This window comes from Heterodontus francisci, chromosome 15, assembly GCF_036365525.1.
Source record: "Heterodontus francisci isolate sHetFra1 chromosome 15, sHetFra1.hap1, whole genome shotgun sequence".
In the NCBI taxonomy this organism is placed as follows: domain Eukaryota; kingdom Metazoa; phylum Chordata; class Chondrichthyes; order Heterodontiformes; family Heterodontidae; genus Heterodontus; species Heterodontus francisci.
In genome coordinates, this window is record NC_090385.1 from 65,308,294 (window position 1) to 65,334,232 (window position 25,939).

At 41.4% G+C, this 25,939-nt stretch overlaps 1 protein-coding gene across 2 annotated transcripts in view; it reads left to right on the forward strand.

Moving 5' to 3' along the window:
* Positions 1 to 25,939, forward strand: part of LOC137377723 (dachshund homolog 2-like) — a 408,325-nt gene that overhangs the window by 152,409 nt on the left and 229,977 nt on the right. For both annotated transcript variants that reach the window (XM_068047687.1, XM_068047688.1), the window contains exon 2: positions 16,565 to 16,680. In XM_068047687.1, the coding sequence (XP_067903788.1) occupies positions 16,565 to 16,680 (116 nt within the window). The remainder of the gene's footprint in view (positions 1 to 16,564; positions 16,681 to 25,939) is intronic.

Genomic DNA, 25,939 nt, shown 5'->3' on the forward strand with positions numbered 1-25,939 from the left:
CTTATGAAGCAATCCTAGGTAATTCAATTACTTAAAGTAAGCCATTGTTCTGGGTCCAGGGCTTCTCAGACTTCTGGCTCCGTTTGGGCCTTGGAATGTGCAAAGGGGTTTCAGATGCAAATTATGGTGGCGATCTTGGCTGCCAGTTTTTAGAAAAGTTAACTGTACGATTTTCTCCATGAAAAGTCTAATGTAAGTTTCCAACTGATGCATTCATATTTCTCATTTGGCATATCATATTTTCTTGACATTTTTAACTGTGAAATAAACAAATTTGCCCACCTCAGTGAATTCTTGAGGAGCTAAGGTTAAGTAGTCTATCCAGGTTATTCCTGCAACTGGTTTTAAAGGGTCAGTATGTGATAAAGTGGCTTTACCAATTTAGAGGAATGAGCAAAATCCAACAACCTGACTACGAATGTAATCGTCCTCACTGAGTGGGTAAATGAAAGCTGTGCTAATATTCTTGCTCTTAATTGGAAGAAAAGTTGATCCGATGGTCCATTTTATTTCCTGCCACCACAAAAGCCCCCTGCTCGGAGTGAACATACCTTTTAATTACAATGGTGATTACACTATAAAAGTAATTAATGGGTTGTAAACCGCTTCGAGACTTCCCGAGGTTGCGAAGGCGCTATATAAATTCAAGTTCTTCCTTATGGACACAATTGAAATTACACCCTGATATCTTGGAGATTCTAGGACACAGTGTCTCGAGCAGTCACCTAAAATAGGCCTTTATAGGATATGCACGGGGAGGGCGGCCTAATGGCTGGAGAAGAAATCCTTGTTGAAATTAGTTTAGAATGAGCAGACTAGGCCTCAGCCCTACCCCAGAATTCTTCAGTGCCTGTATGGCCCCAAAACCTTTTAAAAATAGAAACTTCCGGTGGAGCCAAGAGGAGTAAGAATCCTCACCTAACTCCATAGTCATTGCAATCACCCCCACAAGTCTTCCCTGTAGCCCACTCCAACCCACTTGTGAGACTTTCCTGAGGGCCGGTGCCAGTGATACAGGTTGCCTGTGATTGATATTTCCCATCAGGCAAGCTGCTTCTAGAGACGTGATAGATGCTGGCAACTTGGCCTGAAAATATACATGAGTCCCTAGGACCAGCTCCTGGCAATCCTGGGTCTCTCACAGGCATGTTGTCTGCAAAATGCCGACTCTGGGCCCCAGGCAAAAATCTGTCACTTATTTTCCTGAGATAATTCAACCCTTGGGCCAGATCTGTAATCCAGCTATACCTGTGTTATGAATCGTCCTCATTATCATTTGACCTGCTGACCCAGCATCACCCACCATGTATCCTAAGCATATTTTGGTTACAATTTTTGTGTAAAGGAGTACCTTTAACTGCACCCAAAATCAAGTTTCATGGGCTGCTTTTGCTTTTCAGATCAATATTTCAAAAATTCCCTCCCAATATGAATATTACAGTCCAGCTGGCAGCAATCGGCAGCTTTCCACCTTTCCTTATGGTAATGTACATTGACATGGGATGCTCTGGGAGTTTATAATGCCAGGGACACTGGGCTCCATTATTCTCCCTGTATACTCTGGCGACCAATTATGGAAATTTACTGGGTGGCTTTCTACCTAATTGAGAGTACTAAATGCAGTTTCGCTCTGTCTGGATTAACCTTTTCCCCTCTCTGGCAAACTTTGGCTGATATCTCTTCAACCAGCACCAGATCAGTTACAACTCTCTACATCTGTGTTTTCTGCAACTGCCCCGCAAAAGCAACCTTTTGTTTTTTGCCAAAATTTATATGGCTACTATATAAGAAATAATTTTCAAGTCCCGGCTCACATATCCCTATTTAATGGAACAGCAGAGCTATGATGTGCAATTAATGATTTACATGCTTTGCATGCCAAGAGATTGCAGCCCAAAAACATTCTTTGGATGCACAGCAGTTTAACTGGTCTTGAAAATCATACATGTGGTCATAAAATACAAATAGTCTGAGAATCCTTTCTTATTATGTGGCACAAAAGGACATTGATCAGTTGACAGTAACACCATGACAAACTTTGCCACTTATGCCTTTCTTTCGGCACTAAATGGCTGACCAAGTATACTGAGCTTTCAGATTATGAAGTCATGTAAGAGCAATTCATCAAGATGTCAGCCAGGCTTGATGGGAGTTAGATACATTTGCCGTTTAGCCAAGAAATATGGCTGAATGGATTAAGGCTTAATGAATGTTTTGGGCCCTTTTCAGACTGATACTACTATTTAAAATTATATTTAATATCTGGGGGAAAAACAAATGCGATTGAAAGCCAGCACAGCCTGTTCCTATATTATAGAAATATACAGGTAAATGGTGCAAAAGTAATGCAGCCTTTGTTTTTGTGCCACAATTTACATGGTAACTGTGTAAGTGGTAATTTTCAAGTCCTAGTACTGAGTAAAAAGTACACTGGTCTCATGGACTACGGTTTATGTAAAATCCAACCATGTGAATCTTAATACAACAAAGCTTTTGTTTTCCTAACAGCATGGTGCAGAAGGACAGTTAATGAATCAGTAAATCTGGTTTACGGGAATGTGTTCCAAAAGGAGGAAAATTGTTGCAAAAAACATATGCACATCTTAAAATGGAAGATGCTGAATAAGCTGTGTTTAAAAGAATAGGATGAAACTGTCCATGGGATTACAATGTGAAATTACTTTCTAATATGTTAATTTGTAAGATTTGAAGGTTACATTACAACCTACATTATTGACATTAAATGCTCATTGTGTTTTATTTCTGTTGATTTAACGGTATTGGGCCAGATTTTGCAGTCAGTTTCATTTTCACTTGCCCATTCGTGTTTTATGTGCTTTTGCATTGGAGGTTCCTGTCAGCCAATTACCCAGAGGTGCAGCACCTTCTACAGAGCATCTGGGCCCTGTGCAAATAGGGCAAACAACAGTGTATCTCCTTAAAAAATCAGATTGAAGGATTGTGAATTGAACAACTCAGAATCTGAACTGGGAGGTGTCAGTTAGAATAGTGAATTTAATGTCAAATCAGGTACAGAAAGAGAAATAAAGAGAGTGAAAGAACGATTGCATTGAGAGAGAGATAAAAGTGATCAAAAGAAAAAGTAAAGAATAGGTTATCTGAAGTGTGCAATTTTTAAAATCTCAAACAGTAATTAAAAGCTGATGGATGAAACTCCATATTTGCTAAAGTTAATTTTCAGTGCCAGAGATGATGTTTGGCATAATTAAGACTTACCTCACTTAAGGACTAGAAATGGATGAGCCTTAACCGTTTTTCTGGCGAGTTTAGTGTGTATGTACAGCATCTTCACCTTGTTCCATGTATTTCACTGGTGAGGTACTGCTATAGTTCAGCTTTTGGAGGCGCAGGGCATCTCGGACAACAACCTCCTAATTTCTGCGTTTAACTGCACATGTGCAGTTGCTGGAAGTTGCTGTCCAATTTATGTTAATAATAATAAGTACTGATAGCCTCACCATTATTTTTGCTATAAAATCTAGCCCAAGAACTCCCCTTTCCCTCATTATGTAATTTATTTTCTTCCTGTTTAAATCATTCTATTTCATGCAGTATTTCCAGACTGACAGATCAGACAAGTGACCTACTTTATGGAACCTATTTCAAAGAACCTACTTGTGCCACACTTCGTCCACTCGCAGGAAGCTGTGTTTGTGAGCCTGGGTTGGTTCAATCCTTGATTCGGCATTATTCCCTGTGGAGAGCAGTCTTACCCTAATGACACAACTCCAATTAAGAACTTAACTGTATGGGGAATTGCAGCTGTGAACCTGTCCTGATTCGGTATTCCTGGATTTATTTTCCATAACTGTTAGGGGACATATGATGCTTCCCATTTATCAGGGGATGATGTAATTGTCTTTGGATGATGAATACCCACTTTTAGTTTTGGAAAGTTATTTTGTTTATTTGCTCCTTTTTTTAGTTTCTCCACATCTAATATTGTTATTGCTAAAAGAGCTAAATAAGCAACCAAAAGACGGCTCTCTAGCTAGCTTCTAAGGTATCAGCCTTGGTTCAGTGTTAGCACTCCCACCTCTGCATCAGGTGCTCATGGATTCAAGACCCACTCCAGAGACTTGAGTACATAATCTAGGCAGGCGCTTCAGTGCAGTACAATACATTACTGTCTGTCTTCTCAAGTGGACATTAAAGATCTCACAGTCCTAGTTGAGGAAGAGCAGGGTAATTCTCTCATTTCCTGACCAATATTTATCCCTCAACCAACAACTGAAACAGAAAACAGGCCACAAGGCTGATAGTGGGGTAAAACTAGTAGAATGCGCAAGGATCAGAGCTTGGGCTTCAGCTATTTACAATCTATATCAATGACTTAGATGAGGGGACTGACTGTAGTATTTTGCTTTTATATTATTGTAATATATCCATGTTTGCTGGTGATACAAAGCTAGGTGGGAAAGTAAGCTATGAGGAGAATGCGAAGAGACTGCAAAGGGAAATAGACCAGTTAAGTGATTGGGCAAGAAGGTGGCAGATGGAGTATCATGTGGAGACATGTGAAATTAATCTATTTTGGTAGGAAGAATGGAAAAGCAGAATTTTTTTTTTTAAAGTTGATAGAATAGTGAATGTTGGTATTCAGAGGGATTTGGGCATCCTTGTACGCAAATGACAAAGTTAACATGAAGGCTAGCAATTAGGAAGGCAAATAGTATGTTAGCCTTTATTGCAAGTGGGTTGGAGTATAAGAATAAAGAAGACTAGCTGCAATTTATGTATATAGGTATTGTTATAAATATAGAGTTTTGTGAATCCACACATGGAGTACTGTGTACAGTTTTGGTCTCCTTACCTAAAGAAGGATATACTTGCCTTAGAGGGGTGCAACAGGAGTTCACTAGATTGATTCCTGAGATGAGAGGGTTGTCCTATGTGGAGAGTGTGTAGAATGGATCTATATTCTCTGAAGCTTAGAAGAATGTGAGCTGATCTCAATTATATAGGGCTTTCGTGAGACCATATCTGGAGTATGCTGTATAGTTTTGACCTCCTTGTCTAATTTTGGGCACTTAGGAAATCAAGAGATATGGGCATAAGGCGGGAAAGTGCAGTTGATATGAAAGTTCAGCCATAATATTATTGAACAGTAGAGTAGGCTCAAGGGGCCCGATAGCCTATTGCTGCTCCTCTTATGATCTTATCATTCACCTCATTGGTCTTTGTGGGACATTCCGGTATGTAAATGGCATTTTGCATAAAATGCTTGAATGACTGCAAAGTGCTCTGGAACATCTGATATAAATGAAAGTCTTTCCTTTATTCCTTTTAAGGTTTATGCAAGAGTCCTCAGAGTTATTCACCTTGTAGTTTTCCCTGTAGGAGAAACACTTGCTTTTTGACAGCAGTATAGTCTAGATTGTTTGGGTAACTGTGGGTGAAAATGAAGTAGTTTATGTTACTGTGCAAATTTCTTCCGACAATACTTGACCTGTGAATTACACAGTCGGGTTTAGGTAAGTGTTGGACATTCCCATTCATAAAACCAATGATAGACTTAGCTGGCACAAAAGAGTGACTATTTTGTGTTTACACTGAAACCGATACCAAGTTTGTTTAAACAGAGTTCATTTTAAGATAGGAACCCAATTTTAGAAAAGGTACCATGAGACAGGCTGCAGGTTTGATCATTGGCATAGATCTTTGAAATATTTTAGTGGCGCATGAGAATTTCTGAAAGGCAGTCTGTTTCAATCTTTCTCAAATAGAGATGAAAGATGATGGTAATGGTCGTTGAACTTGCACATCAAGCTCTGCACAAGGCATTACTCGATATTTACATAAATCATGCTGTGTTTGATTTGATATGTTGGGATAACTACCTTTACCTCTTGTTTACCCATATTGAAGGTTTACTGAAAATATTGGCACTTTCAGGTTCTCATCAAATTCTATAGCATATGTTTAAATGAGCGCTGGTATTTCTATATAATGTTGGGTGCTGCCAAAGTCTGTAAAAGTATGTATTAGTATTCATTTCTGAGTTTTGATAAAATTAAAACTGTGCCCCCTGTAGGATACTTTTACAGACTTCAACATCATGTAAGCAAATGAACTTTCCATTCAGTCATTGTTTATTATATGTTGGGTTATTTTTGGGAGTTTCCTGTAGAATTACCTATTGACATTCCTTTGACATACATCAATAATAGTTCATACATGATTCATAACTTGGAAATATTGTAGGATCAATCAGTTCTCTAAAAGAAACCTCATTGACTGGAGTAATAATTTCAAACATATTGGGGCATGACAACCTTATTTATGTGAATTTCTATATAGGAATTAACAAAAACTGAGGATGTAAGCAATCGTGGAGGTTAGATCCTGTACTCGACCTTTCTGCATTCCCTATATGACTGGTTTTAAGATGTTTTCTCCAGCTATATACTTAAGCAAAGCATCCACATTATGTATTTATTAGCAAGATGCGATGGAATATCCTTAGACCATTTTAAAGCAGCAACATTCCCAATATGCTGGGCATTATAAGATGCCAGAAATGTTCCAGTCACCAAAATCAAGACATAGGTGTTATTAGAAGATGCATGACACTGAGAATTAAAGATGTTGACAATCAGGTGGGCTTTGGTGGTGAAATGGGTTCCTATAGATTCTAAGGTTCTAAGTTCTTTGGTTCTAGCCCTTGCTCTCTGCAACTTGCTCTCTAAGTGAATGAGTCAACAAGTGAAAAATTGTCTGTGATAACTGGACATCATGTACTGAGTTCATATTCTGCAATAAAACAGCATTTGCTTGTACACCCATTGCAATAAATAACACAAAGTATCAAGTTAAGAGCTTGAACAACCACAAAAGTGATTAATGTTGATTGTTCATTTTGCATTGATGGCACCGCTTGGCTGTAATCAGATTAGTAATGTAATAGAGTACATTCGTTCTGCAGTCTAATTGTTTTGCCATCAGTAAGCCAGAGAGTATCATGTTGCTTGTAGCTCTGGATACAGTTTGCCTCTAAGAGAGTAAAAGGTTCAACTGAATTTTAACTAGCAAAAGAATTAAAAATCTAAGTTCTACAACATGTGGGAGATATCACAACTTTTTTCTTTTGAATGATCTCTGAATATGCAATGATGTATTTACTCTGTATACAGAGGCACTCATCTTTGAATCAGAGTTCTGCACCTGAATTTGTAGCATTGTCACGATTGGATAGATTTGCCACCCCCCTCCCCCCCACCCCCACCTCATTGGACTTTAGGCGGCTGGCTGGTGAAATCTACTGGCCAGTTGTCCAATAATCTCTGCAGGAGGAGGGCTCCGGACTGTTGGATTATAAGGTGAGCTGGAAGGTGGCAAGTCTGTGGGGCAGGATCTATAATATCAGAAGGGTGAGTGGGCAGTGGGGAAGAGCCAGAGTGGCACTGGCTCTGGCTGGTTTGTGGCTTGTGGAGATCTTTGTGGACCACGAGCTGATACTGGTCGCACTGTGCCCACTAAGCCAATGAATGATGCAGGCTGTGCCCAATTCAGAAAGAAAGAACTTGCATTGATGTGGCATCTTACTCAACCTCCCAAGTGCTTTACAGCCACTGAAGTACTTTTGAAAAGTACTCACTGTTGTAATGTAGAAGCAAAGTCCCACAAAAAGCAATGAAATACGTGACCTGATAATCTGCATTAGAGGGATAAATATTGGCCAGAATAAATTCCTCAGCTTTTCTTCACATAGTAGCATGGAAACATTAATGGCCAGATGGGAGCTTGGTTTAATGCCTCAGCTGAAGGACAGAAACTGCAACAATGCAGCACTCCCTCAGTAATGCACTGGTGCGTCAGTCTAGATTATGTGATCAAGTGGGACTTGAAACCACATCCGTCTTACTTAGAGGCAGAACTGCTGCCCACTGAGCCACAGCTGACGCCTAATCCTAAAATTGCAACAGGATCCTATCAACTTCATTGGATTTCAATGTAAATATCTAAATTAGCTCTATACCCTTTTCAGGTGGCCACCTGAGCCAACGATTCAGAGGACCCCTGCAAACTGTTTTCTATTGAGGTCTTAGGAAGGAAATATATTTCACTTAGAGCAGTCAGTTAATCTGGTATCATTAAGGGCCTCTCTCAAGAGCAAAATTCTATTGGTGCAGTGTGAAGGATCGATAAGGAAATACAGCTGAATTTTGAAGCCTGCTGCCCAGCAGAAACAGGATGGTGGCGTCCGAAAATGAAAGAGTTCAGTGCTCCGTTCCCACCATTGTAATGGCTGTCTCCATTTTGCAGAAAGAAAGAACTTGCATTGATGTGACATCTTACTCAACCTCCTCAAGTGCGACCGGGATATTTAAATGAGCCGCCGTGCGGGAGATCATGGCAGCATGGTGGCACGTGGCTTGGGTGTGCGGCCCACCATTTTTACGCCTGCTGCCACTCCTGGCGGCGGGCACTTAAAATCCATCCCAACGCCTCGGGAAGTAAAAAGATGTTGCCGTTAGTTTGCCTACACTGGGATTTGGTTAGCAACTATGTGAAGTTAGTTGATTCTTGTTATATTGCAAAGAAACCAACAGTGTTAATTGTTAAAGCATGTCTGAGTATGTCAAAGCACTGGCCTTTTACTGCACTATCGGAAGTCCTGTCTTTTGGATGAGACATTAAATTGAGGCTCTGTCTGCACCCTTTGATGGATGTAAAAGATGCCATGGCAGTATTTTGAAAAGCAGGGGAGTTCTTCCTGGTTTCCTAGCCAATATTCAACCAACACCAGAAAACAGGTTATCTGGCCATTATCACATTGCTGTTCGTGGAACCAAACTGTATGCAAATTGGCTGCTGCATTTCCGACAAGTATACAAAATTATGAGGGGCCTAGATAGAGTAGACAGGAAGGACCTGTTTCCCCTAGCAGAGAGGTCAATTGCTGGGGGCACAGATTTAAGGTGATTGGCAGAAGGATTAGAGGGGACATGAGGAAAATCTTTTTCACCCAGAGAGTGGTGGCTGTCTGGAATTCATTCCCCGGATAGGTGGTGGAGGCAGAAACCCTCAACTCATTTCAAAGATACCTGGACATGCACCTGAAGTACTGTAACCTGCAAGGCTACGGACCAGGTGCTGGATGGTGGGATTAGGTTGGGCAGCTAGTTTTTTCGGCTGACGCAGACACGATGGGCTGAATGGCCTCCTTCTGTGCTGTAATTTTTCTATGGTTTCTATGGTTTCTAGTTGCTACACTTCATTGGCTGTAAACCATTTTGGGTTGCAGTATTTTAAATGATGGAGAAATCTTAGAGAGCCTAAAAGCAAATGTACATTTCATAACTGTGTGGACCTTCCTTCCAAAAAATGGTCAGGAGTGGTGATTTTCACTGATGATTGTGTAGCGTTCAGTACCATTCGCAACTCCTTAGATACTGAAGCAGTCCATGCCCACATGCAGAAAGACCTGGACGACAATTAGGCTTGGGTTGATAAGTGGCAAGTGACATTCGTGCCACACAAGTGCCAGGCAATGACCGTCTCCAACAAGATATAATCTAACCATCACACCTTGACATTCAACAGCATTACCATTGCTAAATTGCCCAACATCAACATCCTGGGGGTTTCTATTGACCAGAAACTGAACTGGACCAGCCATATAAACACTGTGGCTAAAAGAGCAGGTCAGAGTCTGGGAATTCTGTGGTGAGTAACTCACCTCCTGACTCCCCAAAGCCTGTCCGCCATCTACAAGGCACAAGTCAGGAGTGTGATGGAATCCTCTCCAGTTGCCTGGATGGGTGCAGCTCCACCAACACTCAAGAATCTCAACACCATCCAGGATAAAGCAGCCTGCTTGATCGGTACCCATCCACCACCTTAAACATTCACTCTTTCAGTGCCATCCACACAATGCACGGCAGCATCTCACCAAACCTCCTTCGACAGCACCTTCCAAAGCCATGACCTTTACCACCTAGAAGAAAAGGGCAGCAGACACATGGGAACACCACCCGCCTGCAATTTCCCCTCCAAATCAGTCGCCATCCAGACTTGGAACTATATCACCGTTCCTTCACTGTCGCTGGGTCAAAATCCTGGAACTCCCTTCCTAACAGCACTATGGGTGTACCTACACCACGTGAACTACAGCGGTTCAAGAAGGCAGCTCACCACCACCTTCTCAAGGGCAGTTAGGGATGGGCAATAAATGCTGGCCTTTTCAGCGATACCCACACCCCAAGAACGAATTTTAAAAAATTGTGTGGGCTGAAAGTAACTAATGGTAGCCATTTTACATTTAAGAATGTAAATAAAATTAAATATATGAATCAAACAAAACTATGTGATGCGTTTTGGCAAGTACATTGGACCGTGGATATGGAATAATATAAAAATAGAAAGGATCACACTGGCTTCAAATTGAAGAGTGCTGTCTAAGGACTGTGTGTGTAGTATAGTGGTAGCACTCTTATCTAAAAGAAGGTTATGGCTTCAAGTCCCACTCCAGGGAGTGTATAATCTAAATTGACACTCCAGTGCAATACTGAGGGAGTGCTGCACTGTTGGAGGTGCTGTCTTTTGGATGAAACATTAAACTGAGTGCCCGTTTGCCCTGTCTACCATGGCACCATTTGAAGAAGAGAGGGGAGTTCTTGCTAGTGTCATGGCCAATATTTATCCCTCAGTGAATAGCACTACAAAATTGATGATCACATCATTTATCTTATTGCTGTTTGTGGGATCAGGCGCTATAAAAATGCAAATCTTTCTTTCTTTACATTTAATAAAAATAAATGATGATAATAATAATGTGATTAAAACAGAATGTGCTGGAAAAGCAGAGTAAACATGCTGACTGACCTGCTGTGCATTTCCTGTTTTCCTTTAAAAATTTTCAGTGTTCGCAGGTTTTCTGTAACAATTCTGTGATTCTTTTTACCTCAATGTGATAAGATGGTGGGTTTTGATACACCCGACTGCACTACACCAGTATGTGTCAAAGCAACCATTCCCACTATGATGTAAAGTGCCAAGCTGAACTATGGAGGAGAGCCGCAGGCTGCACGACCTGCTATTCTCAGATGGTGCCTTTTGCAGCAACATCTCAAAGAAAGGTCTTATTTTTGTTTTGCTACATACACCTTTTAATTTATACTAGCTCAAACCTTTCATATACTAGCTCAAACCTTTGCATACTAACTGTCTTTCAGAACTTGAACATTTGTTTGTTGTTGAAAATGATTTTTCACAGAGAAAAAAACTAACAGGTTAAAGTCTCACCCACATGCATTTTCTCCATGAAAATTCCATTTGAAAACACTGCAGATTAATAATAATGAGACTCTAGTTTGTGGGTAACTGTGAGTACTCAAAGTATCTCTCTAAATACATCTGTTTCAGTCACTTATCTGAAGAAATAATATTTTAAAGTAACTGTCACATGAATTATATGTGGAACAAAGCACGAACAATTGACAATTAATTCATATTAAACTTCCAATAAACCTTTACAGTCAAGGATCTTCAGCCAGTGAATTCAACACCACTGATAATATTGTGATGTATATGTTTCTCCATCTGAATTCTAAAGCAGGTTAAAGAAGAACTTTTTTTTTGACTGCACTACTCAGGATTACAAGTAATTATAGGTTCATTTATTTGAAAGAAGCCAAAATAAGCACCAGTCTCTTTTGGAAAAGTATGCCAGCAAGCATATTATTCACTCTTTAAGCTATCAATAAGAGTGAGATCAGAACTATTGTCAGAGATTATTCATAAGATGATATTAATTCAGCCTCTTGTGAAAGTGCTGTGTGTTTAGGATTTTAACAACAATGGAATTACATCCACAGTAGGGTAGATTGAATTTACACCAGACGCGATTGTGTTCTTTAGTGCCTCTCTCCGATACAGCTGTGCACTTCTCAAATTGTTCTTGCCTGGCTGCTTTACAGTCTTCATTATCTGAAAAACAAAAAGATCAAATTCTTTGTGCAGTTGCTTAAAAATGAGAACCACGCTAAAGATAATAATGATCCACAATTAGTGCCACATTTCTACAGCCAGGTATTGCTGCAGATTGAAGGGAGATTAATCAGAATGCCTCCACTATTCAAGAAGATATAAAGTGACATATTTACACTGACGCCTCTCCAATATCCCTTGTTCCAGTGGTTTCTCAAAATGCACTTGCCAGAAATTCTTCAGTCCACTACTTCAGAGGCTTTCAAAATGAGATCCCTGAACCTAGAGAGTCCAGATTCCTACATTTGTTGATTTATTAATGCATTATTTCTGTTATTCTCTCCTAGTAAAATACACAGTTTGCAATGATAGCACTGTTTTCCTTTGGATCACCAGGAGTTAGAATGGCGATCACTAGCAATCTGTTAACATTTCTGTCTATTTTTGCTAGTTTTTCAGATTGTAGGTACTTAGATTAGGGGGAGGTGGAGAGAGGTGTGGGAGCACTGAGGGGGAGGAGGAATAGGATCAAAGCACCACAGAGTGTTCCAAAGGTTAACTTTAGTTTCAGGGTTCCTGGGTTCCATGCAACATCTTTCCAAATGTCAATAAACAAGGAGTAATTAGTTTGATAAGCACTGTTATTTGCAGAAACCATCATGGAGCCTTTGTGTTGAATCACAGCAGCAGCTAAAGAGTGGAGCATTAGGAGGGATGGTGGCGTGGTGTTAATGCCACTGAACTAGTAATCCAGAGGTCCAGGTTATTGCCCTGGGGACATAGGTTCAAATCTCACCACGGCAGCTGGTGCCATGAAACTATCTTTGATTGTCATAAAAACCCATCTGATTCACTAATCTCCTTTAGGGAAGGAAATCTGTCATCCTTACCTGATCTGGGCTACATGTGACTCCAAACCCAATGTGGGTGATTCTTAACTGTTTAGAAAAAAATTGTTGCTGGGACTCCACTCTTAATTCCCCGCTCCAGTTGTGCTCAACCTCTGCAGGCACACAGGACAGAGGAATCACCCCTTTACTCCTAATATTGTGTTCTCTTTTCATGCATTACTGGAACCTGATAAATATCAAGGGGAGAAATTGCTTTCTTGCTGGAAACTAGTATGAAGTGGGCGGCACCCATGAAACCTGTGCCCAAAGACCTCGGGCTGAGGCTTGGGTAAAGTTGGGCCTTCCACCTCAGCTATGGAAAACCATCGAGCAGGCATACAGCTGACCCATCAGGGTCCTAGTAAATATGGCCAACTCTAATGTGGAGTTGGCCTGCAGGTAAGTCCTGGGGGTAGGGAGCTAGCCCAGGTCAGCAGTGGCCTGCTGTACTGTTGGGAAGTCAGAAGGACCACTCCTGGTAAGGAAAAATAAACATTCGTACCATCCAGTTTATACTAAACTTGGCAATGGCATTCTAATAACAGGCATCAGGATCCTGATCAGCATATTAAAGGAGGCCAACCCTGTTTTAGGCAGATGCCCTGGACACCTGGAATTTGCCAGCTGCCAATTTCACAAAATTAGGGCATTTGTAGGATAGAACTGGTTATGAGAGGTTGTGCCTGGAGATAACGTGAACAGGACGCAAAAAAAAGTGCATCCTTCTTAAAACAAATAGGATGAATGTTTTGATGGTACAGTATGTTGCTCTGCAGTTGTGTATTGATATGGATAATTTCATGGTTATGGTTCCTCATAAAGCAAGCTGCTAATTGGACTAGGCTATGACAAGATGGGACAATCAGAGGTGAGACATTTCAGCGAAGGAGCAGCGGGACAGTCCCTGGGCGAATTACTGGTGGCAACTTCCACGCACTTCCTAGCAGTTAGTGATTGTGGCAGTGATCTGAGAGCAGGAGGTCTCCTTACCTTCACACAGCTGGAAAGTAGAAACATATATAACAGGTGAGGAAACAGCAACAGTAAAAATAAGTGAGGACAAAAGTGAAAAGAGATATTTTGCATCTCATATCAAGGGCTTTGAAAACCAAATAAGCTGAACTGAGAGACTAAGTGAAGGTATATTGTGATATGGCAGAGGAATTTTACACTGAGTATTTTCATGATACTGTGTGTAGTGTGTGCACACAGATGATATCAGTTCAGTGTAGTTTTCGACTGTGACCCTGGCAGTAATTTTACCAGCTCAACTTGACTCAGACTGAACCAAATCAAAAGGATGACCTTCGGCTGCTCCGGAAAAGTCTCATTTGCATTTTGACTGTGTTATGTCGGTGCTTCTATATTTTTTGTTCAGTTTTTTTTAAAGGATTCATGTATTTTAGAATTACGGACATTGTTTTATTTGGGAAAACTGAAAAAGATTCCATAGATTCTTTTCACTGGGGTCATTGAAAGGACACTGTAAGGTCTTGTTTAAAAACAACATTTACTGGCAGTCACCTGTCTTCAGATAAATACCCTTTTTGACTTGGGGGAGATATTTACAGAGAAGTGACAGGTCATGATTTATAGGGGTCTGGTGGCTTGACTTTTGAGATATTGTTTTTGGTTTCGCTTTGGACAGTGTGTTGAGATGTGAACTGTTTTGAAGGCAGTTGGAGAAAATCAGCCAAGAGAGCAGTCACCATCAGCTCACCCTCTTCCATCTCTTTGAGAATGTCCTGAGAATCAAGTGTAAGAAAAGCCAGCCAGAAACCCCTGATGCCGCATTTCTCCTGGAATACCTGCCAAACTCATCCTCAGCATCGCCTGAAAAGAACTGTTCCAGAAATTATCCCACTGACAGCCGTCTACGCTTTTTTGGGAACCAAACCAAAAAGGGAAACTAACATCTTTCCATATCTTTTTTTTTTCTTCAAGAATTAGCAAGTAGTTGGCGAAAGTATTCTTTTTTGTCTTTTTTAGTAACAGAGCAGGTTAACTGATGTGTGTGTGTAAGGTAAAAGGGAACTTTCATATTTTAATCTGTGTGTTAATGCTTTGCTTCATTACTGGTTAAGTCTTGTTTTATAATAAACTATTAATTTTGTTGTTTATGAAAGAAACCTGGTTGGTGTATTTTATTTTGTGATAAAAACAGAATCTATGATTGACCATATCGGTAACTGGGTAAACATTTAAATATATGTTGTGACCTGTGGAGAAGTGGAACTAGAAAAAACAGTGCACTCCTCCCACCTCAGTCATAACAACCGTTAAAAAGGGATCAGAAGGTGGTAATCATCAGTTGGAGAGGGAAAGCTGTGTTCCTCGCTTTCTGCTGAACAATAGCACAAAAAAAAGCCAGTTTTACTTTGAAAACTAGGAAAGTTTAATGGCAGCCTTGTATCAACAAACCTGGTCAGGTTTTACGACTTCATAGCGGAAACTTATTTTCAAAAGGATTCATTAAAACTGCTCGTTAAAAATAAAGTTGTTTTGTATCCTTCTGCATTTGACAGTTTAAATAACCTTCATTACATTTACTGCAAGTTCTTAATCTGTTAAACCAGAAAGCTCATTTCATTCTGTTGAAGATTTCAGATATGAAATATTTTGAATGAAAATCTTTTGCACAGTTTGCAGTCTCCTTTTTTCTGTACACTTGAAAATGTACTCTATTGATTTGTTTGGGGATTTATGATTGGGAGTGTGTTGCTGTAGGGGATTCAGCACAAATGAGATCTTCAGGCAGTGAGAATAAAGTTATTAATCCCTGAACAAGTCAGTAATGTATTTACAACTTATCTAGTAAAAAGCTCTCACTTTCATCTTTTGTGACCTGCAGTGTTATTCTTCCCATCCACTCAGTTGTCCAAAGTTCTTGGAAACTCTTGTGAAATATTTGTAGTTTCTTTTTATGAATCTTGTTTAAATTCACTCACTGGAAACATTTGGGCAAACCTGTCTCCTTCTCTGCTGTGATCTGAACAATCAGTTCCAATTCCAATCTCATTTTCAGACAACCTCCTCGTGTGCTTTGAAAATCAATTCAAAACAGACCAGGTTTTCTTTTTTAATTACTCTTTTTCTGGAAGCATTTTTACTTGAATTTGATTTTTGGAATGGTGAACGATTTTTAACATTGAAATCTTAACATTTTAAAATGAGTACATTTGCACAGATTTAATTTCACTTGGGAGAGAACCATTTAACATAATCTTTGACCTGCTTGTTAGCAGAGGCCTTTGTACAATTTGAAGACACTTACTCTTTCCACTCATTCCAGGTCTCTGCATTTCAAAAATTGCACAGCACAATTTGGACCTAAGTTGTGTTATATTTCTTGCATTTGTGAGGAAATCAATAGTCATTAAAAAGTCCCTGTAGTGCAATAAAAACATTTAATTTAACATGCTCTTGTAATAAAATCCCTTTGATTATGAATAATGTTGAATAAAGACTAGGCTCAAACTTGTTGCTTTGTTTCCACACCCCGCACCCCCCCACCACCCAAAAAAAAGAAATTTGACAAAGAGTTGACTAGAACAAGACTTGGTCAATGTTCTGTAAAATGTCCGTTTTTATTTTTCATGCTCCTGTAAAATGGTTGTTACTAGAGTTTGGGCGGCTTATTTTTGGCATTCATTCTTAAAGACGCTTTGTTCGAATGTAACCACAAAAAAATTAAAACCAGCTTCTTTTTTTCACCTTGACAGCTCAAGGCCTGGAAGGCCCCCAAAACGTACCCTGAGTGTCACGCTGCCAGAAAATTCTCGTATTATGTCCCATGCAGTCCCAAGTCTCTTATCACCAGGAATCATCTCGCCGACAGGTAATGAAATCCATAAAATCATCAGCACAGACGTTGTAAGGCTCTTCAATTGAAATGAACTAATATTGATTGAATAGGCTTGTCCTTCAGGGGGTTTTATACTTTGCCAGAGGTTGGAATATTGGATTTTTTTGAGTATTCATAAAAAACAATATAGCTTTGTTGTTACATTGTTTCAAATCCAATGTCACTTCTGCAATTCATTTGCTCAAGATATATTGCCATTTTCTCCCAGACGCAATGAGATTCATTTGGTTCTATCATTTAAAAAGCCAAGGTAAGTGCTGTTTCTAACTACTCAAATTTCTGACTGCTTGGGAGTTAGTTCTTTACGTCCTGATTTAATGAACATCTGGGTCTCCATCCATGAAGCATATTTTGTACAGTTAGATTGCTTTCACATACAGCTTCCATAAAGTGACTCTTTTGTTTTAAAACATTTTATATTAAAGTGAACTAATGCATTTATATATGCTCTATGATAATGCATCTGTGATTTTATAGTCAACTTATATGAGAGAGTGATTTTCAAACATAAAACACTGTTTCTGAAAGAAAAGTCCCAAGCCAATTTTCTCCCCTTCCTTCCTCTCCCAAATGTGTTGACTTTCTGTTGAGTAAAGTTGCACAAGTGCAGGTCCCTGTCTGGTACCTTAGCAAGTGCCCAGTATTCCCGTGCAAGATTTGATAGTCAGTGGTCTATTCAATCATGTGGTAAGGTGGCAGGAGCCAAGTTTGATCCCTCCCTCACCTGATGACCACAACCCAGAAAACACACTGGATAACAAGGAGAAATGGGGACTCAAGCCCAAATTCTCCCTTCGATCCAGGGCTCTGAGGGCAATTGTTGTGACATTACCGCTGCCTTGATTGAGATCAACTAGCTCCGACAGATCAAGCCTAGGGCCTTGCTGGCCTGTATAGCTTACTGTATCAACCCTCCAGATACATCACAGAAGCTCACAATATTGTCTTGACTATTCCATGCACTGCTGGCTGGCCTCCACATTCCACTCTCCGTAAACTTGAGGCCATCCAAAATGCTGCTGCCTGTGGCATAACTCGCACCAAGTCCCATTCGCAGATCACTCCGATCCTCACTGACCTATATTGGCTCCTGGTTAAGCAAGGCTTCAACTTTAAAACTCTCATCCTTGTTTTCAAATCCCTCTATGTCCTCGCCCCTCCCTGTCTCTGTAAACCCCTCTAGCCCTACAACCCTCTGAGATGTCTCCTCTAATTCTGGTTATTTGAACATCCCCAATTTTAATCGCTCCACCATTGATGGCCTTGCCTTCAGTTACCAAGGTCCTGAGCTCTAGAATTCCTTCCGTAAACCTCTCCGTCTTTCGACCTCACTTTCCTCCTTTAAGACGCTACTTATAAACTACCTCTTTGATCAGCTTTTGCTATCTGCCCGAATATCTCCTTATGTTGCTTGGTGTCAGATTTTGCTTTGTAACACTCCTGTGAAATGTCTTGGATGTTTTATTGTGTTAATGCTGCTATATAAATGCAAATTGTTATTTTTTTGTAGTGAAAAAATAAAACTCTTCATAGAATCATAGAAACTTACAGCACTGAAGGAGCCCATTTAGCCTGAAGTGCCTGTGCTGGCTCTTTGAAAGAGTGGTCGTGATTAGTCCTACATCCCCATTCCTCATCTATAGCCCTACCATGTCCTTTTGAAAAGACTGAAAGAAGTCACCAAAACATTCTGTAGACATTAAAATAAAAGCAAAATACTGCGGATGCTGGAAATCTGAAATAAAACAAATAGACGCTGGAAATACTCAGCAGGTCTGGCAGCATCTGTGGAGAGAGAAGCAGAGTTAACGTTTCAGGTTGGTGACCCTTCTTCAGAACTACTAAGGGTCACTGACCTGAAACGTTAACTCTGCTTCTCTCTCCACAGATGCTGCCAGACCTGCTGAGTATTTCCAGAGTCTCTTGTTTTTATTCTGTAGCCATTGATGGTTTAACAGTATTTGCAGTAATGGGTGATTCTGGTAACTGTGAAAGGTATTTCTGAGACTCAGCGATGGGAAGATTTAATATCCAAAAACGTATGAGTTGGGTGGGATGTTAAAATGCTAAAAATCTGGGTCCTAACCCAACCCACCTCCTTCCAGTTTGAATGGAGGTGGGACGTGTTGGGTAAGCGGGTGGTGACCAACCTGCAGCTAGGAGGCGGGTTGGCAGTTTAGATGTTTATAATGAGGCTGCATACCTTATTTAACCACTATTTAAAATGTAACCCTGGTTGGCTGAGATTTCCAGGCCTCGGAAAAACTGGCAGCTAAAGGGAGCTGAGGACAGCTGGATTCAGGGGTAAGTGCTTTTCCGCTTACCTGCTGGATCCAGTTTTCCTGCCTCTCCGAAAGCAATCGGACGCCATATCCCCCCCACCACCCACCCCCCCCCCACAACCCTTCTGAAATCCCCTCTGACCCGCATAATCTCCCCGCAAACCTCCTGATCTCCCACACTGCTTTCAATCTATCCCACTAACAACTCTCCCCCGAAGACTCTTCCAATCTCACTGAGGCTCCAGATTTTGTCAGCAGGACCCGAAGGAACCCCATTCTTTTGCGTTTCCTGACCTCAAATCATCCCTGCTCCCATCCTGCCTCTGAGTTAATATACAGTCCATTATTATGGCATAACCCAACTTCCACAGGCAGGAAGGGAATGGGTGACCACCAGGCAGAGCAAGAGGACTAGGCAGGCAGTGCAGGAATCTCCTGTGGCTATTACCCTCAAAACAGATATACTGCTTTGGATACTATTGGGGAGAATGGCCTCCTCAGGGGAAAGCAGCAACAGCCCAATTCATTGCACCACGGTTGGCTCTGCTGCACAGGGGAGGAGTAAAAAGTGTGGGAATGCAATAGTTATAGAGGATTCATTTGTAAGGGGAATAGATAGGCGTTTCTGTGGCCGCAAAAGAGACTCCAGGATGGTATGTTGCCTCCCTGGTGCTAGGGTCAAGGATGTCTCAGAGTGGTTACAGGACATTCTGAAGGGGGAAGGTGAACAGCCAGTGGTTGTGGTACACATTGGTACAAACAACATAGGTTTAAAAAAAAGGATAAGGTCCTAAAAGCAGAATATAGGGAGTTAGGAAGTAAGTTGAAAAGTAGGACCTCAAAGGTAGTGATCTCAGGATTACTACCAGTGCCACGTGCTGGTCAGAGTAGAAATAGCAATATATATCGGATGAATATGTGGCTGAAGAGATGGTGTGAGGGGGAGGGTTTTAGATTCCTGGGACATTGGGACCGGTGCTGGGGGAGCTGGGACCAGTACAAACTGGACGGGTTACACCTGGGCAGGACCGGGACTGATGTCCTCGGGGGAGCATTTGCTAGAGTGGTTGGGGAGGGTTTAAACTAAAATGGCAAGGGGGATGGGAACCTTGGCAAGGAGTTAGAGGAGGGGGGATCAAAGACAAGAACAAAAGACAGTAAGGGGAATAAGAACAGTGATAGGCATAGAAATCAAGGGCCAGAATCAAACAGGGCCACAGTGAAAAATCGTGGGAAGGGGACAAGTAATGTTAAAAAGACAAGCCGTAAGGCTTTGTGCCTTAAAGCGCTGAGCATTCGTAATAAAGTGGATGAATTAATCGTGCAAATAGATGTAAACGGGTATGATATAGTCGGGATTACGGAGACATGGCTGCAGGGTGACCAGGGATGGGAAATGAACATCCGGGGGTATTCAGTATTTAGGAAGGACAAACCAAAAGTAAAAGGCAGTGGAGTTGCATTGCCATTTATAGAGGAAATTAACGCAATAGTGAGGAAGGATATTAGCTCTGACGATGTGGAATCTGTATGGGTAGAGCTGAGAAACACTAAGGGGCAAAAAGCTTTTGTGGGGGTTGTATATAGACCCCCAAACTGTAGTGGTAATGTTGGGAATGGCATTAAACAGGAAATTAGAGACGCATGCGATAAAGGAACATCTGTAATTATGGGTAACTTTAATCTGTATATAGATTGGGCAAATCAAATTAGTCACAGTACCGTAGAGGAGGAATTCATGGAGTGTATACGGGATGGTTTTCTGGACCAATACGTTGAGGAACCAACTAGAGAACAGGCCATCCTAGACTGGATATTGTGTAATGGGAGAGGAATAATTGACAATCTGGTTGTTGTGAGACCGCTTGGGGATGAGCGACCATAATATGATAGAATTCTTCATCAAGATGGAGAGTGACATCGTTGATTCTGAGATGAGGGTCCTGAATCTTAATAAAGGAAACTACGAAGGTATGAAGCGCAAGTTGGCTATGATGAATTGGGAAACTGTACTTAAAGGGATGACGGTGGATAGGCAATGACAAACATTCAAAGAGCGCATGGATGAACAGCAACAATTGTTTATTCCTGTCTGGCGCAAAAGTAAAACGGGAAAGGTAGCCAAACCATGGCTTACAAGGGAAATTAGAGATAGCATTAGATCCAAGGACGAGGCATATAAATTTGCCAGAAAAAACAACAGACCTGAGGATTGGGAGCAGTTTAGAATTCAGCAAAGGAAGACCAAGGGATTGATTAAGAAGGGGAAAATAGAGTACGACAGTAAGCTTACAGAGAACATAAAAACTGACTGTAAAAGTTTCTATAGGTATCTGAAGAGAAAAAGATTGGTGGAGACAAATGTTGGTCCCTTACAGCCAGAAACAGGAGAATTTATTATGGGGAACAAAGAAATGGCTAACCAACTAAATGCGTACTTTGGTTCTGTCTTCACAAAGGAGGACACAAATATCATACCAGAAATGATGGGGAACATGGGGCTTAGTGAGAGAGACGAACTGAAGGAAATCGGTCTTAGTGGAGAAATGGCGGTGGAAATTAATGGGATTGAAGGCCGATAAATCCCCAGGGCCTGATGGTGTGCATCGCAAAGTACTTAAGGAAGTGGCCCTAGAAATAGTGGATGAATTGGTGGTCATCTTCCAAGATTCTATAGACTCTGGAACAGTTCTTACTGATTGGAGGGTAGCTAATGTAACCCCACTATTTGAAAAGGGAGGTCGACATCGGTAGTGGGGAAAATTCTAGAGTCCATTATAAAAGATTTTATAGCAGAGCACTTAGAGAACTGTGGCAGAATCTGACAGAGTCGGCATGGATTGATGAAAGGGAAATCATGCTTGACAAATCTACTACAATTCTTTGAGTATGTAACTAGTAGAGTTGATGAGGGGGAGCCAGTGGATATGGTTTATTTGGACTTTCAGAAGGCTTTCGACAAAGTCCTACATAATAGATTAGCATGTAAAATTAAAGCGCATGGGATTGGGGGTAGTGTATTGCGATGGATATAAACTTGGTTGGCAGACAGGAAACAAAGAATAGGAATAAACGGGTCTTTTTCTGAATGGTAGGCAGTGACTAGTGGGATACTGCAGGGATCGGTGCTAGGACCCCAGCTATTCACAATATATATTAATGATTTAGATGAGGGAGCTAAATGTAATATCTCCAATTTGCAGATGACACAAAACTGGGTGGGAGGGTGAGTTGTGAGGAGGATGCTTCAGGGTGATTTGGACAAGGTCAGTGAGTGGGCAAATGCATGGCAGATGCAGTATAATGTTGGTAAATGTGAGGTTATCCACTTTGGTAGCAAAAACAGGAAGGCAGATTATTATCTGAACAGCTATAAACTGAGAGAAGGGAATATGCAACGAGACCTGGGTGTTCTTGTACATCAATCGCTGAAGGTAAGCATGTAGGTGCAACAGGCGGTAAAAAAGGCAAATGGTATGTTGGCCTTCATAGCGAGAGGATTCGAGTACAGGAGCAGGGATGTCTTGCTGCAATTATACAGGGCCTTGGTGAGGTCACACCTGCAATATTGTGTGCAGTTTTGGTCTCCTTATCTGAGGAAGGATGTTCTTGCTATAGAGGGAGTGCAGTGAAGGTTTACCAGAGTGATTCCTGGGATGGCGGGACTGATGTGTGAGGAGAGATTGTGTCGGTTAGGATTATATTTGCTGGTGTTCAGAAGAGTGAGGGGGGATCTCATAGAAAATTCTAACTGGACTTGACAGGGTAGATGCAGGAAGGATGTTCCCGATGGTGGGTGAGTCCAGAACCAAGGTTCATAGTCTAAGGATGCAGGACCCTTCAGGACTGAGATGAGGAGAAATTTCTTCACCCAGAGAGTAGTGAGCCTATGGAATTCGCAACCACAGAAAGCAGTTGAGGCCAAAACATTGTATGTTTTCAGGAAGAAGTTAGATATAGCTCTTGGGGTGAAAGGGATCAAAGGATATGGGGAGAAAGCGGGAACAGGTTACTGAGTTGGATGTTCAGCCATGACCATAATGAATGGCGGAGCAGGTTCGAAGGGCCGAATGGCCGACTCCTGCTCCTATTTTCTATGTTTCTATGAATTGCTGTACTCCGCGCAAAATGTCTCAGGGAATTTTCAGAATGTGGTCACTGCACAGCTGATCATTAATGACTAGAATCCTGGGATGATCCTTATACCCTTGGCCCATGCCTATGATTCCTGACACTGTGACTCAGTTGGCAACACTCTTGCCTCTGAGTCACAGGTTGTGGGTTCAAGCCCTACTCCAGGACTTGAACACAACAATCTAGGCTGACACTCCAGTGCTGTACTGTCAGAAATGCTGTTCATCTCAGGTGAGACATTGAACTGAGACCTTCTCAGGTGGACGTAAAAGATTCCATGGCACGATTTTGAGGAAGTGTAGGCCAATTATTCCCGGTGACCTGGCCAATTTTAACCCCTCAATCAACTTCACAAGAACAGATTATCTGGTCATTATCACATTGCTGTTTGTGGAAGGTTGCTGTGCGCAAATTAGCGGTCATGTTCCTTGCATTACAACAATGACTACACTTCAAAAGTACTTCAGTGGCTGTAAAGCACTTTTGGGATTTCTAGTTATCGTGAAAGGCACTATCTGGAACTCGAGGAGCAGCTGGTGTTACTGAGGTGCATTTGCGAGGATGAGAGATACATGGACAGCACATTTCAGGACGTGGTCACCCTGCAGTTTAAGAGAGCGCAGGCAGAGAGGGAAGGACAAGGCTGGTATTGCAGGAGGCCCTAGAGAGCATCCCACTTTCTAACCAGTATTCAGTTCTGCGTACTGATGGGAGAAAGGGTTCCTCTGGAGATTGCAGTGAGAGTCATGACTAGAGCACCATGGGTGGCTCAGCTGTGCAGGGAGGAAGGAGAAAAGACAGGAGAGCAATAGTGGTAGGGGATTCTATAGTTAGGGGAACAGTTAGACTTTTCTGTGGTCACAGACATGATTCCAGGATGGTATGTTGTCTCCCTGGTGCAAAGGTCATGGAGATCACCGAGCGGCTATAGAGCATTCTGGAGGGTGAGAGTGAGGAGCCAGAGGTCATGGTCCACATTGGTACCAATGACATAGGTAGAAAGAGGGATGAGGTCCTGCAGACTTAATTTAGGAAGTTAGGAAAGAGATTAGCAAGCAGAACTTCAAAGATAGTAATCTCTGGATTACTCTCAAGGCCACGTGCTAGTGAGTCTTGAAATAGGAGAATACACCAGATGAATGCAAGGCTGGAGAGATGGTGCAAGAGGGAGGGCTTCAGATTTCTGGTGCATTGGAACTGGTTCTGGGGAAGGTGGGAACTGTACAAGCCGGACGATCTACACTTGAACAGGACCGGGACGAATATCCTTGCAGGAAGCTTTGCTAGTGCTGTTGGGGGATGGTTTAAACTCGATTGGCAGGGGGATGGGAACCTGAAGGCAGTTTCAGGTAGGACAAATTTAGAGCAGGGAACAGGAGGCAGAAAATTAGCAAGTGACTCTGAAAGACAGAAGAAGCAAAAGTTAACAAGTCTATAGCACAGGAATTTTGCAGTGTTAAAAAGTATTTATTTAAATGCAAGGAGTATAGCAAATAAAGCCGATGAGCTGAGGGCACACATAGACACATGAAAGCATGATATAATTTCTATAATGGAAACTTGGCTTAAAGAGGGGCAACAATGGCAGCTCAACCTCCCTGGATATAAATTATTCAGGCAGGATAGAGAGGGGGATAAAAAAGGAGGGGGTGTAGTATTATTGGTTAAAGTATCAATTACAGCTGTGAGGAGGGATGATATGCTAAATGAATCATCAAATGAGGCCAAATGGGTTGAGCTCAGAAATACAGAAGGGGCAGCCACACTACTTGGGTGTACTATAGACCCCCAAATAGTGGGAAGGATATTGAGGAACAAATATGTAGGCAAATTTCTGAGTGCAGAAACAATAGGGCAATAATAGTTGGGGATTTCAACTACCCTAACATCAACTGAGATACAAACAGTGTGAAGGGCACAGAGAGCACAAAATTCTTGAACTGCATTCAAGAGAACTTTTTTAGCCAGCCGGTAACAAGCCGAACGAGAGGGGATGCAATTCTAGATTTAGACTTTTGTTACGACCAGGTGAGAAAGGTGTCTAGGGGTCTTTTTCAGCCTTCACCTGGTTTTATTGCAACAGGATTTAATTTTAAACACACTGTGTTTTGGGCTCCTCCTTGGTGAATCCTTGCTCACCACTTTCCAATTATAAGGTAAAGAAATGAGCATAAACAGACTTTCTTGGGTTTAAAGAAGAAAATTGAAATTTACTAAACCTTAAACTAAACTCTAATTCGGTTAATGCCTGCGGATACACGCTGCGCCCCATGCTAGCATGCATATGTGATGCGCACATGCAAGTAGAGACACAAAAGAACAGAAGAAAATAAAAGTAGAGAGATTTGAGGCAATATCAGAAGAGTTCCTTGTTACTGTGCTTCAAGCTCATTGTAGTCCTTTTGTAGGTAATTCTTGCTTTTCGTTGGGACCCAGTATTCTTCTTAAACCTTGTTCACTGTAGGAGACTTTTCTCTCTTGGTGTTCCTCTGTCTTCAATGGATTCCAAAGCTGGTGAGAAAGAGATGAGCAGACAGGAGAGAGGTCTTTTCCAGTCCAGGAGCAAACAGCTTTCTGAGTTCAAATTCTCTGTGGCAAGTTCAAATTCAAAAAACTCCCAACAGCCATTTAATCATGTGACTAAACTGGTCTGACCATGTGTCTTTGTGTATTCGGCCATCTTAGCAGTTAACCTGGAATACTAGCCTCTCCACCTTCAACGTCTGGTAATCAAAAGTCCATTGTGAATTAAATTGGAGCAGGGAGTGGCCCCTTTGTCCTTTCCAAGTACTGTCTGTTACTACGCACATGTCTTT